General features: G+C 44.6%; 1 protein-coding gene across 2 annotated transcripts in view; it reads right to left on the bottom strand.

Moving 5' to 3' along the window:
• LOC139226535 (protein spinster homolog 3-like) overlaps nt 1-5,668 on the bottom strand; it is a 184,616-nt gene extending 178,948 nt beyond the window's left edge. For both annotated transcript variants that reach the window (XM_070857369.1, XM_070857368.1), the window contains exon 1: nt 5,417-5,668. In XM_070857369.1, coding sequence (XP_070713470.1) covers nt 5,417-5,621 — 205 coding nt within the window. In that variant the 5' untranslated portion in view covers nt 5,622-5,668. The remainder of the gene's footprint in view (nt 1-5,416) is intronic.
• Nucleotides 5,669-14,116: the final 8,448 nt, after the last annotated feature.

Consider the following 14,116-nt stretch of genomic DNA (forward strand, 5'->3'; position numbering starts at 1 on the left):
ATAGATAAAGGGAATGCAATGGTTCTACGTGCATTGATTATATTGCTTGAAACCTTCTGTAAAGTTCAAAACACTGAAGACAAACAAACTAATTAACAAATAACGAGATGAACTAACCAACCAACAGAAGATTTCTGAGGTAAATATTAAAATGAAATTAATCTTTTTTTTGAAACAACCAGAGTGCTGGCTGGACGTTTTTGCCCAAGGCTGAGAGCTAAAACAAACTGAAGTTCCCGAGAAGGAACTTGCCACATAGAGAGAGCAGGAAGAGATCACTTCTCTAATGTCTGTCACAGGGCCGTGACATCGCAGGCCTCAAGGGGAGCTTCTGATTTTTTTAGCTGGGTGTGTCACTCAGATCAGGTCTTGCTGTGCATGAACTGGGTTCTAAAACTGAGAACCTGTTCCATTCCCCTCAAAATACTGAAAAAAATGCAGAATTACACAGAATCTACAGTGCAGAAACAGGCCTAACTGGTCCATGCCGGTGTTTATGCTCCATACAAGCCACCTTCCACCCTTCTTCATCAAATATAGAAGTCTCCTACCCTGTTAAAGTTCATTTAAATTTAACAAAGTCTCTTACTATCTCTCCCTTTGGCTCAGCGTTCATTGTTCCTCACACCTTTGTTAACTACCTTGGAATGTTTTTCTATTTTAAAGGCATTGTGTAATTCCAATTATTGTTGCTGTAATTGCTCTTCCTCACAGCGACCAGAGTTCTGCTCACCAGGGCCACTCATCCCAAAACAGCCATGGGCCCTGTCCGTAAGCAATGCCAAAGCCAACAAAACTGATTGGTGTCCAGTTTTGGTCCTGCCAATCAGAAGGTGCCCGACCCAAGACCAGGTAGCACACTGTGGCAACCACAAACACTATTTTTTTTAATTATTCGTTCATGGCTTGTGGGTGTCATTAGTAAGGCCAGCATTTATTGTCCATCCCTAATTGCCTTTGAGAAGGTCGTGGTGAGCTGCCTTCTTGAACCGCTGCAGTCCTTGTGGTGAAGATACTCCCATAATGCTGTTAGGGAGGGAGTTCCAGGATTTTGACCCAGCGACGATGAAGGAATGGCTGTATATTTCCAAGTCAGGATGGTGTGTGACTTGGAGGGGAACCTGGAGGTGGTGGTGTTCCCAAGCACCTGCTGCCCTTGTCCTTCTAGGCGGTAGAGGTCGCAGGTTTTGGAAGTGTTGCCAAAGAAGCTTTGGCGGGTTGGTGCAGTGCATCTTGTAGATGGTACACACTGCAGCCACAGTGCGCCAATGATGGAGGGAGTGAATGTTGAAGGTGGTGGATGGGGTGTCAATCAAGCGGGCTGCTTTGTCCTGGATAGTGTTGAGCTTCCTGAGTGTTGTTGGAGCTGTACTGCATCACACTCCTGACTTGTGCCTTGTAGATAGTGGAAAGGCTTTGGAGAGTCAGGAGGTGAGACACTTGCCGCAGAATACCTAGCCTCTGACCTGCTCTTGTAGCCACAGTATTTATGTGGCTGGTCCAGTTAAGTTTCTGGTCAATGGTGACCCCCCAGGATAGTGATGATAATGCTACTGAAAGTCAATGGGGCAATGGTTAGACTCGTGCTTGTTGGAGATGGTCATTGCCTGCCACTTGTGTGGCATGTATGTTACTTATCAGCCCTGCATTTCATCCAGGTCTTGCTGCATGTGGGCATGGACTGCTTCATTTTCTGAGGAGTTGAGAATGGAACTGAACACTGTGCAATCATCAGCGAACATCCCCACTTCTGACCTTATGATGGAGGGAAGGTCATTGATGAAGCAGCTGGTTGGGCCTGGGACACTGCCCTGAGGAACTCCTGCAGTGATGTCCTGGGGCTGGGATGATTGGCCTCCAACAACCACAACTACCTTCCTTTGTACTAGGTATGACTCCAGCCAGTGGAGAGTTTTCTCCCTGATTCCCATTGACTTCAATTTTACGAGGGCTGCTTGATGCCACCCTCGGTCAAATTCTGCCTTGATGTCAAGGGCATCATGTCCTCCATATGGGAGCACAGACAGAACCATAGTTCAGCTGCGGTAGCACTCCTGCCTCTGACTCCCACTCCAGAGACTTGAGCACATAGGCTGACACTCCCAGTGCAGTACTGAGGGAGCGTTGAACTGTTGAAGATGCCATCTTTCAGATGGGACATTAAACCGAGGCCCGTGTTTCCTCTCAGGTGAAAGTAAAATATTTCACTGCACTATTGGAAGAGGAGCAGGGGTGATTTTCCCGGTGTCCTGGCCAATATTTATCCCTCAACCAACATCACTGGTCATTGATCTCATTGCTGTTTGTGGGATCTTGGTTGACAGGCTGACTGCCGCGTTTCCTACCTTATGCAGTGACTACACTTCAAACGTGCTTTGGGATGTCCTGAGGTTGTGAAAGACGTTGTATAACTGCAAGTTCTTTCTTTCTGATGGTTGAGTGTTTCCACTCATCTTCAAACCATCAGCACCTGACAGAGGGACAGACCATAAACTCATTATTGGCAGATTCCTACTGCGGCAAATACCAAAATGGTGGTTGGTGGTTGGGGGGGGCGGAGGGGGGGGAGGGAAGGTGGAACAAGTTGGTCAGAACCCTCAGAAGTCAGGAGACCACAATCTTCATGAAAACAGTATCTTGTAAAAATGCTTTCAAACACACAATGCAATGACACGGTTCCACATGACAGGTGGGTCAGAAAAGTAAAAGCCCATGGGATCCAAGGGAAAGTGGCAAGTTAGATCCAAAATTGGCTTAGTGTCAGGAAGCAAAGGGTACAAAGAACATAAGAAATAGGAGCAGGAGGAGGCCTTTTGGCCCCTCGAGCCTGCTCCGGCATTCAATAAGATCACGGCTAATCTGACCTTGGCCTCAACTCCACTTCCCTGCCCGCTCCCCGTAACCCTTGACTCATTTATCATTCATAAATCTGTCTATCTCCGCCTTAAGTAGATTCAATGGTCGACGGGTGTTTTAAAAAAAATTGGCCGTGTGGTTGATAGTGAGGAAGACAGCTGTAGACTGCAGGAAGATATCAATGGACTAGTTGGGTGGTTAGAAAAGTGGCAAATGGAATTCAATCCGAGATGAGTCAGGTAATGCATTTGGTGAGGGAAAACAAGATACAGGAATACACAATAAATGGTAGGATACTGAGAAGTGTAGAGGAACAGAAGGACTTTGGAGTGCATGTCCACAGATCCCTGAAGGTAGCAGGACAGGTAGATAAGGTTGTTAAGAAGGCACAGAATATATGAGCAGGGAGATTCTGGTAGAGCTGTGTAAAACACGAGTTAGGCCACAGCTAGAGTACTGTGTACAGCTCTGGTCGCCAGGAAGGATGTGATCACACTACAGAGGGTACAGAGGAGATTTACGAGGATGTTGCCAGGACTGGAGAATTTTAGATATGAGGAAAGACTGGTTGGCTAGGGTTGTTTACTTTGGAACAGAGGAGGCTGAGAGATTTAATTGAGGTGTATAAAATTATGAAGGGCCTAGATAGAATGGATAGCAAGGATCAATTTTCCTTAACAAAGAGGTCATAGATTTAAAGTAATTGGTAGAAGAATTAGAAGGGAATTGAGAATATTTTTCACCAGAGGATTGTGGGGGTCTGGAACTCACTGCCTAAAAGGGTGGTAGAGGCGGAAACCCTCACCACATTTAAAAAGTACTTGGATATGCACCCAAAGTGCCGTAACCTACAGGGCTACGGACCAAGAGCTGGAATTGGGATTAGGCTGGATAGCTCTTTTTCAGCAGGCACAGACATGATGGGCCGAATGGTCTCCTTCTGTGCAGTAAATTTCTATGATTCTATGATTATAAATGCCATCAAAAATCACCGTCGCCTCCTGTAATGAAATTAAAATGGCATCTGTTCTTTTCCCTCCTAAGATAAAATAATGTTTGCTAAACAGTTCCAGAAAGCCTCTGCCCCTATACACTGGAGTAACAGTTCATCTTAACAAACAATCACTTGCAAAATCCCAGTAGATGATTTGAAATATTCAGAAGCAGGATAAGTTGTGCCATTAAACCATTGTTTTAAAAAAACACAATCTTTTTTGACAATACCTTGGTTACCAATCTGTAGAACATTTCAAAGTATATTCCGACAGCACCTCCCTCCTCCGAGAAGGACAAGGGCAGCAATGTTGCGGGAACACCATCACCTCGAAGTTACCCCGCCAAGTCACGCACCATCCTGACTTGGAAATATATCTGCATACCTTCATTATCGCTGGGTCAATATTCTGGCATTTCCCACCTCTGTGGGAGCACCTTGACCACACGGACTGCAGCGATTCAAGGAGAAGTCCCACCATCACATTCTCAAGGCAACTAGGGATGGGCAATAAATAAATGTTGCCCACATTCCGAGAATTCATTTTTAAAGACCTTGGGCCCTTTCTGAAAGATGTGATCAAACCTTGTAAAAATGCACGTTACTCCTTTCAAGATTTTATTTTCTTGCACCCCATTTGCCCTTGAACAGAGAGAGGGGAGATGTGGGTAAGTGGGGGTGAACTGAGAGGAGATTTGGTAGAGGTGTTTAAAATCGTGAGGGGTTTAGATAGAGTAAATAAAGAGAAGCGATTTCCAATGGCAGAAGGGTCGATAACCAGAGGGCACAGATTTAAGGTCATTGGCAAAAGAACCAGAGGCGACATGAGGGGAAAGATTTCTACACACCGAGTGGTTAGGATCTGGAACGCACTGCCTGATAGGGTGGTGGATACAGATTCAATAGTAGCCTTCAAAAGGGAATTGGATATATACTTAAATGAGAAAAAATTGCAGGGATATGGGGAAAGAGCAGAGGAGTGGGACTAACTGGGTTGCTCTTGGAAAGAGCCGGAAGACTCGATGGTCTCATAAATCTAGGCTGACACTCCAGAGCAGTACTGAGGGAGCGCTGCACTGTCAGAGGTGCCGTCTTTCAGATGAGACGTTAAATCGAGGCCCCGTCTGCCCACTCAAGTGGACACAAAAGACCCCAAAAGAGCAGGGGAGTTATCCCTGGTGTCCTGGGGCCAATATTTATCCCTCAATCAACATATCAAAAACAGATTATCTGGTCATTATCACATTGCTGTTTGTGGGAGCTTGCTGTGCGCAAATTGGCTGCCGCGTTTCCCACATTACAACAGTGACTACACTCCAAAAAGTACTTCATTGGCTGTAAAGCGCTTTGAGACGTTAAAGGCACTATATAAATGTATGTATTTCTTTCTTTCGTTTTACTATTCTGTGATTCTAACTCGTGTCAACACTTCTGGGAATGACAAGAACACTTCTGGGAATGACAAGCCATTCCGTGTGACGGTCTAGCCCCGGTGTAAGGTACGGCTTTAAGCGGAGGCTGGAAGCGGGAGGAGGGTGCGTGGGCAGAAACTGGGCTTGCTCTGACCTGCGATGATGAAGCGATCCATGTAGTTGAGCAGGTTGATGAGAAACAGGATGGCGATCACGGTATAGGACCTGCCCGGGGAGATCTGGAAGCGCCCACTGCCGCTGAACTGCACACTGGCCGGCTCTGCCCTCGGGGTCTCGGTGGAGCCATCGTTGACCGATGGGGCGCGCTCCGTGGGCTGGGGGCTGCTCACACCTTCCATGGGCACTGCTGCATACACACACAGCTTCGCTGGGAAGTTTTTGCACTTCTGGTGAAGTAACGGAAGGAATCCCCCTAGCGACAAGTTTTACTTTCCCTGTTCCGACCCTGTGCTTGTTTGTAAACCAGTAGTTTGCATTGCTCAATAGCAGAGGCAGTTCAGCAGAACTGTCAACTCTCAACTATCGTCTGAAGATTGCATCAAGTATTTTTTGTTAGTCTGTTCTTACTAAAGGCAAAAAGAAAGAAAATGCTTGAAATCTGAAGCAAAGAAACAGCAACCATTGGAAAGGGCCATCAGGCCAGTTCACATATTACTCTTAATTTTCTGGGAGAATAATGGTGAGTTTAATGTACTCTCCATTATTAGTTTTTTTTAATTTCAAAATATCCTTTATTCATATAAAAATTTCCACAATACATTCGAAAGCAGTTCAGTACATTTGGATGCCGTCAGCAATTCCATACATTACATTTGGATGCTGACCGCAGTTCCGTTCAATATATTTCTTTACTTTACATTTCAAGGTACGATTCATACAATCCAGGATACATTGTGGTAGTACGTTCATTAAGTTACATTACATGTGTCACCATACGGTGTGTAACCCCCGCCTTTCATGAAATTGCTGCACTTGCGCGGTAAAAGAAAGACTTGGATTTATATAGCACCTTTCAGGACTACCGGATGTCTCAAAGCACTTTACAGCCAATGAAATACTTTTGGAGTGCAGTCACTGTTGTAATGTGACTCAGCAAGCTCCCACAAATAGCAATGTGATAATGACTAGATAATCTGTTTTTCTTATGTTGATTGAAGGATAAATATTGGCCAGGGCACCAGGAATAACTTCCCTGCTCTTCTTCGAAATAGTGCTATGGGATATTTTACATTCACCTGAGAGAGCAGATGGGGCTTCGGTTTAACATCTCAGCTGAAAGACGGCACCTCTGACAGTGCAGCACTCCCTCAGCACTGCACTGGAGTGTCAGCCTAGATTTTTATGTGCTCAAGTGCATGGTGCCAGAGGATTGGAGGACTGTTAATGTAGTACCCTTGTTTAAAAAGGGAGAAAGGGATAGGCCGAGTAACTACAGGCCTGTCAGCTTAACCTCACTGGTGGGAAGATTATTGGAAAAAATCCTGAAAGACAGGATAAATCTACATTTAGAAAGGCAAAGATTAATTAGGGACAGTCAGCACGGATTTGTTAAGGGAAGATCGTGTTTGACTAACCTGATTGAATTTTTTGAGGAGGTAACCAGGAGGGTCGATGAGGGTAGTGTGTACGCTGTAGTATATATGGACTTTAGCAAAGCTTTTGATAAGGTTCCACATGGTAGACTGGTCATGAAGATTAAAGTCCATGGGAAGTGGCAAGTTGGATCCAAAATTGGCTTGGAGGTAGGAAGCAAAGGGTAATGGCTGATGGATGTTTTTGTGACTGGAAGGATGTTTCCAGAGGGGTTCCGCAGGGCTCAGTACTGGGTCCCTTGCTTTTGTGGTAAATATCAATGATTTAGATTTGAATATAGGGAGTATGATTAAGAAGTTTGCAGATGACACTAAAATTGGCTGTGTGGTTGATAATGAAGAGGAAAGTCATGGGCTGCAGGAGGATATCAATCTACTGGTCAGGTGGGCAGAGCAGTGGCAAATGGAATTTAATTCAGAGAAGTGTGAGGTGATGCACTTTGGGAGACTAATAAGGGAAAGGTATACACATTAAGCAGTAGGCCACTTAATAGTGTAGATGAACAAAGGGACCTTGGAGTGCTTGTCCACAGATCCCTGAAAGTAGCATGAGATGGATAAGGTCGTTAAGAAGGCATAAGGAATGCTTACCTTTATTGGCCAAGGCATACAATTTAAGAGCAGGGAGGTTATGCTTAAATTGTATAATACTTTGGTTAGGCCACAGCTGGAGTACTGCGTGCAGTTTGGTCGCCTTTTAAAGGAAGAACATAATTGCACTAAAGAGGGTGCAGACAAGATTTATTAGGATGCTGCCTGGAATGGAGAATCTTAGTTATGAAGACAGATTGGATAGGCTGGGTTTGTTCTCATTGGAACAAAGGAGGTTGAGAGGAGACCTCATTGAGGTGTACAAAATATTGAGGGGCCTGGACATAATGGATAGTAAGGGTCTATTTCCATTGGTGGAGGGGGCTATTACGAGGGGGCATAGTTTTAAGGTGGTTGGTGGAAGGTTTAGAGGGGATTTGAGGGGGGGGGGGCTTCTTTACGCCGAGGGTTGTTAGGATCTGGAACTCGCTGCCTGGAAGAGTGGTGGATGCAGAAACCCTCACCACTTTTAAGAGATGGTTGGATGTGCACTTAAAGTGCCGTAACCTGCAAGGTTACGGACCTAGAGCTGGTAATTGGGATTAGACTGGATGATCTTTTGTTGGACGGCACAGATATAATGTTAAGTGCTGCAGAGAATCGACTACGGCCAGGGTGATCTCCTGGACTAGTTTCGATCGCCTGGATGGGTAGGAGAGGAATTTTCCCAAATTTTTTTCTCCCTAAATTGGCCAGGAGATCACATGGCTCCGGTTGGGGTGGAGTGTAGAATGTTTTAGTATAAGGGGTGTCACAGTTGTGTGAGGCGGACTGGTTGGGCTGGGTGCTCTTTGCCTTTCGGTCATTGTTCATAGGTTTATATGTAACCTTCAGCACTGCTGACCAAGGGCCGTACGGCTCTTTGTCGGCCGGCGTGGGCACGATGAGCCAAAATGGCCTCCTTCTGCGCTGTAAATTTCTATGTTTCTATGTTTCTAAGTCTCTGGAATGGTATTTGTTAAAACAAATTAAACCGCAGAAAGTTAGGGCTAGTACTTAGCGACGTAAGAACCCTTTTAATGAGGAGATTTATGTCCCTGCAATGCCACTCAACCTCTGTGGCCCAGAAAGGGAACAATTGAAACAGTGGAATCTCACTCCTACATGTAGTAAACTGCTCTGAGAGGTTTTAAAAACAATACTTTAAAATATTTAATTATTTCTCTTACTTTTCCTTTATTTCTTTTTTCTCTTAATCCAATCATTCTTTCCCTCTCTTTATTTCTCTTTCTGTATCTAATTTGACTCTAATTCGCCCTTTTTCCTTCTCTGTTGTTCCCTCTGTTTCTTCCCCTTTCCTTAAATCTCAATGGTTAAGGACATAAACTGTTGGTCCCGTCATTCACCAAGGTCCCAGATGCCGCGTTGCCTTCGCCACAGCGTTACCAGCTTGCACTTCCAGCAATTTGCGTGCAAAAAGTTTTTGAGCTGAAGGATGAGGGGAAAATATCTAACAAACGTGGCACCCCGCGAGATGCCCAGCTCCAGCAAATCCTGGGCCATTGAACATAAGAAACAGGAGCAGGAGTGGGCCATTTGGCCCCTTGAACCTGCTCCACCATTCAATAAGAACTTGGCTGATCTGATCATGGCCTCAACTCCACTTCCCTGCCCGCTCCCCATAACCCTTGACTCCCTTATCATTCAAAAGTCTGTCTATCTCCACCTTCTTGCTGAGCACCTCGAGTCTCATCGCCAAGAGCATACAGAAATCAAGCGCAGGCAGCGGAAAGAGCATGCAGCAAACCTGTCACACCCACCCTTTCCCTCAACGACTATCTGTCCCACCTGTGACAGGGACTGTGGATCTCATATAGGACTGTTCAGCCACCTAAGGACTCAATTTGAGAGTGGAAGCAAGTCTTCCTCGATTCCGAGGGACTGCCGATGATGATGAAATATATTCAATGACCTAGCCTCCACAGCTCTCTGTGGTACAGAATTCCATAGATACACGACCCTCTGAGAGCAGAATTTCTTCCTCATTTCCATTTTAAATGGGCAACCCCTTTTTCTGAAACTATGCCCCCTAGTTCTAGATTCCTCCACGAGGGGAAACATCCTCTCTGCATCTATCCTGTCAAGCCCCCTCAGAATCTTATACGTTTCAATAAGATCATCTCTCATTCTTCTAAACTCCAATTGGTATAGGCCCAACTTGCTCAACCTTTCTTCACAAGACAATCCCTTCATCTCAGGAATCAACCTCATGAACCTTCTCTGAACTGCCTCCAATGCAACTATATCCCTCCTTAAATAAGGAGACCAAAACTATATGCAGTAGTCCAAGTTTGGCCTCACCAATACCCTGTACAGTTGTAGCAGGACTTCCCTACTTTTATACTTCATCCCCCTTGCAATAAAGGCCAACATTCCACTTGCCTTCTTGATTACTTGCTGTATCTGCACACTAACATTTTGTGTTTCATGTACAAGGACCCCCAGATCCCTCTGTACTGCAGCATTTTGTAATCTCGCCCCAGTTAAATTATAATTTGCTTTTTTATTTTTCCTATCAAAGTGGATAACCTCACATTTTCCTATTTTATACTCCATCTGCCAAATTTTTGCCCACTCACTTAGCCTATCTATATCCCTTTGCAGATTCTTTGTGTTCTCCTCCCACCTATTTTTGTATCATCAGCAAATTTGGCTACATTACACTCGGTCCCTTCATCCAAGTCATTAAAATAGATTGTAAATAGTTGAGGCCCCAGCACTGATCCCTGCGGCACCCCACTAGTTAGTTTGCCAACCTGAAAATTACCAATTTATACCGACTCTTTGTTTTCTGTTAGTTAGCCAATCCTCTCTCCATGCTAATATATTACCGTGAGCTCATATCTTGTGCAGTAACTTTTATGTGGCATCTTATCGAATGCCTTCTGGATATCCAAATACACAACATTTACTGGTTCCCTTTATTCACCCTGGTCGTTACACCCTGAAAGAACTCCAGCAAATATGTCAAACATGATTTCCCTTTCATAAAATCATACTGACTCTGCTTGATTGCATTATGATTTTCTAAATGTCCTGCTACTACTTCCTTAATAATGGACTCCAACATTTTCTCAATGACAGATGTTAGGCTAACTGGTCTATATTTTCCTGCTTTCTGTCTCCTCCCTTTCTTAAATAGGGACGTTATATTTGCGGTTTTCCAATCCGCTGGGACCTCTCCAGAATCCAGGGAACGTTGGTAGATTACAACCAATGCATCCACTATCTCTGCATTGGGTGTAGACCCTTGGTCAGAACTCAGATACATTCACAAGATCCACACACATGCGGACACACATATACACAAGGGATGACTGAACACAAATTAGGACCAGAAACCCTGACTGATTCTTCCCATTTCTACTCCAGACAGAGATGGGGAAGGCCATTCAGCCCATCTTAATTCATCTATTGAGGACATCCATACATCCCCTCCATTGCTGGTTTCTTACATAATTCCTGATTTTTATCCTCCATCACTCTGCCCAGAATCCATTGCAAGTGTTGGTCATTCTCTGCGTGAAGAAGAACCATCTGATATCAGACCTAAAGTTACCATTTATTAATTTCAACCTGTGTCCTCTTGTCCTACTCCCACTGTTTAATTAAAAGTAATATTTCAGATAAACTTTTTCCATTTTATTTACTACCTTACATACCTCTTTAAGATCATCTCTCAGACTGAGAAGTCCAAATCTCTCCAATCTTTCCTCAAGGGGACCTCATAGAAACATTTAAAATTCTGACGGGGTTAGACAGGTTAGATGCAGGAAGAATGTTCCCAATGTTGGGGAAGTCCAGAACCAGAGGTCACAGTCTAAGGATAAGGGGTAAGCCATTTAGGACCGAGATGCGGAGGAACTTCTTCACCCAGAGAGTGGTGAACCTGTGGAATTCTCTACCACAGAAAGTTGTTGAGGCCAATTCACTAAATATATTCAAAAAGGAGTTAGATGAGGTCCTTACTACTAGGGGGATCAAGGGGTATGGCGAGAAAGCAGGAATGGGGTACTGAAGTTGAATGTTCAGCCATGAACTCATTGAATGGCGGTGCAAGCTCGAAGGGCCGAATGGCCTACTCCTGCACCTATTTTCTATGTTTCTATGTTTCAAAACTCAGACCCTGACACTAGGAATTAGCCTCTTCGCTGTTCTCTGCACCCTCCAACACTTGAATGTCTCATTTCTCAGTGACCAGAACAGGAGAGCATGGGTCTATAGCGGAAACGTTAACGTATCTGTTCTCGCCACAGTTGCTGATTGCCCGTCTGTGTTCGCTATGGCTGCCCTCCTTCCAGGTAGCCACATGTGGATGTCTTGTTGGCATTGAGCTTCCTCAACATTACCCCATAGGCCTGCACAAAAGAGAGCACATACTGATAGATTCCAACTTCATTCTTCCTTTATCAGCTGTAAGGGTATATTTCTCCCACTGATTTTCCTGTGGCACCAGTGGGTCTGAATAAGACAAAAGCACTGAGACAATGCTTGGGTTGGTCATTTCAAGGTATTTTTGGTCCAACTTTCTCCAGTGTTGGCCAATAAACTTCCATCACTATTGCACCTGACCCTATGACTGGGAACTTTTCCAAACTGAGAACTGAGCATTTATATAGCTCGATTAGGGTCTATTAATAGAAACTACAACCTGTCCTTTGGATATTTTAAGTATTGCGGTCCCAAAATGGATCCTAAGCTCTGTCCTGTATTATCTGATATCAGCCAGGACAATGTTAGCACCCTCTGTGTGAGTTTGTTTGTGTGGACAATAAGCAAGGACAAAATCTGGCTGAGTTTGATTCTATCCACATTTGAATAGCCCACCAACCCTCGCACTCTTGGCTCACATATCAGGAACAGGAGGAGGATATAATTTAAGATGTACACTTCCTACCTAATAATGTGCTAAATACAAGTTATGTCCATTATTTTAAGATAGCTGACACTCCAGAGCAGTATTGTGGGAGTGCTGCACTGTCAGAGATGCTATCCTTCAAATTAAGTATGTAACTGTGATTTTAGTGGGTCACTATTCATGATGAGCAGGGAGTTAGCCTGATATTCTGATCAATATTCCTTGCAGATATTATCAAACTAGGAGGAGCAGTGGAATCAGAAGAGGAATCTCAGAAATTGTACAATGATTTGGACAATATTTTTGTTTTATTCATTCTCAGGATGTGGGTATCACTGCAAAGGTCAGTATTTATTGCTCATCCTTAGTTGCCCTGAGAAAGTGGTGGTGGGCTTACTCCTTGAACCGCTGCAGTCCATGTGGTGAAGGTGCTCCCATAATGCTGTTAGGGAGGGAGTTCCAAGACTTTGGCCTAGCGACGATGAAGGAATGGCAATAGATGTTTAAGTCAGCATGATGTGTGACGTGGAGGAGAACTTCGAGGTACTTTAAGTGTCAGCCATTACTCACTGGATAGCACTCTCACCTCTGAGTCAGAAGGTTGTGGGTTAGGGACTTGAGCACAAAAAATCTAGACTGACGCTCCAGTGCAGTGCTGAGGGAACACTGCACTGTCGGAGGTGCCGTCTTTCGGATGAGACGTTAAACCAAGGCCCCGTCTTCCCTCTCAAGTGGACGTAAAAGATCCCATGGCACTATTTCGAAGAAGAGCAGGGGAGTTATCTCCAGTGTCCTGGTCAATATTTAGCCCTCAATCAACATGACAAAAAAAACAGATTATCTGGTCATTATCACATTGCTGTTTGTGGAAGCTTGCTGTGCGCAAATTGGCTGCTGCGTTTCCCAAATTACAACAGTGATTACACTCCAAAAGTACTCCATTGGCTGTAAAATGCTTTGAGACGTTCAGTGGTCGTGAAAGGCGCTATATAAATCCAAGTCTTTTTTTTCCTTTAGTGGTGTTCCCATGCACCTGATACCCTTTTCTTTCTAGGTGATGGAGGTTGTGGGTTTAGGAGATCCTGTCGAATAAGTTGTGGCGAGTTGCTGCAGTGCATCTGTAGGTAGAACACACTGCTGCTATGATGTGCCGATGATGGAGAGAGTGGATATCTAAGATTATAGATGGAATGCCGATCAAGTGGACTACTTTGTCTTGGAGCGCATGGAGCTTCTTGAGTGCTTTGGAGCTGCACTCATCCAGGCAAGTGGCGAGTGTTCCATCACACTCCTGACTTGTGCCTTGCAGGTGGTGGAGAGGCTTTGGGGAGTCAGGAGGTGAGACACTCGCTGCAGAATACCCAGCCTCTGACCTGCTCTAGTAGCCATTTATGTGCCTGGTTCAGTTATATTTCTGGTCTGTGGTGACCCCCACGATGTTGATGGTGGGGGACATGGCAATGTAATGCCATTGAATGTCCAACAATGGAAGTTGTAGAACAGTGGCCGATGAAATTTAATTCGGATATGTGTAAAGTGCAACACATAAGAAAGAAAGATTTGTATGCTTTGTGAATGGTGTTGAAATAGCCATGGATGAAGCTGGAAGAGACCTAGGAGTCTCAGTAGACTCAAAGCTAAACTTGTCCAGTCAAGGGCAGCAGTCGATAATGGCTATATAATGTTGAACTATGTACCCAAAACAGTAAAACAAGTCAGAGGAAGTGATGATTGAAGTCATCAGGCCGCACCTTGAATACTAGGTTCAGTTCTGGTTACCAGGAAACAGAGA

The sequence above is a fragment of the Pristiophorus japonicus genome, chromosome 16 (genome assembly GCF_044704955.1).
Source record: "Pristiophorus japonicus isolate sPriJap1 chromosome 16, sPriJap1.hap1, whole genome shotgun sequence".
NCBI lineage: Eukaryota > Metazoa > Chordata > Chondrichthyes > Pristiophoridae > Pristiophorus > Pristiophorus japonicus.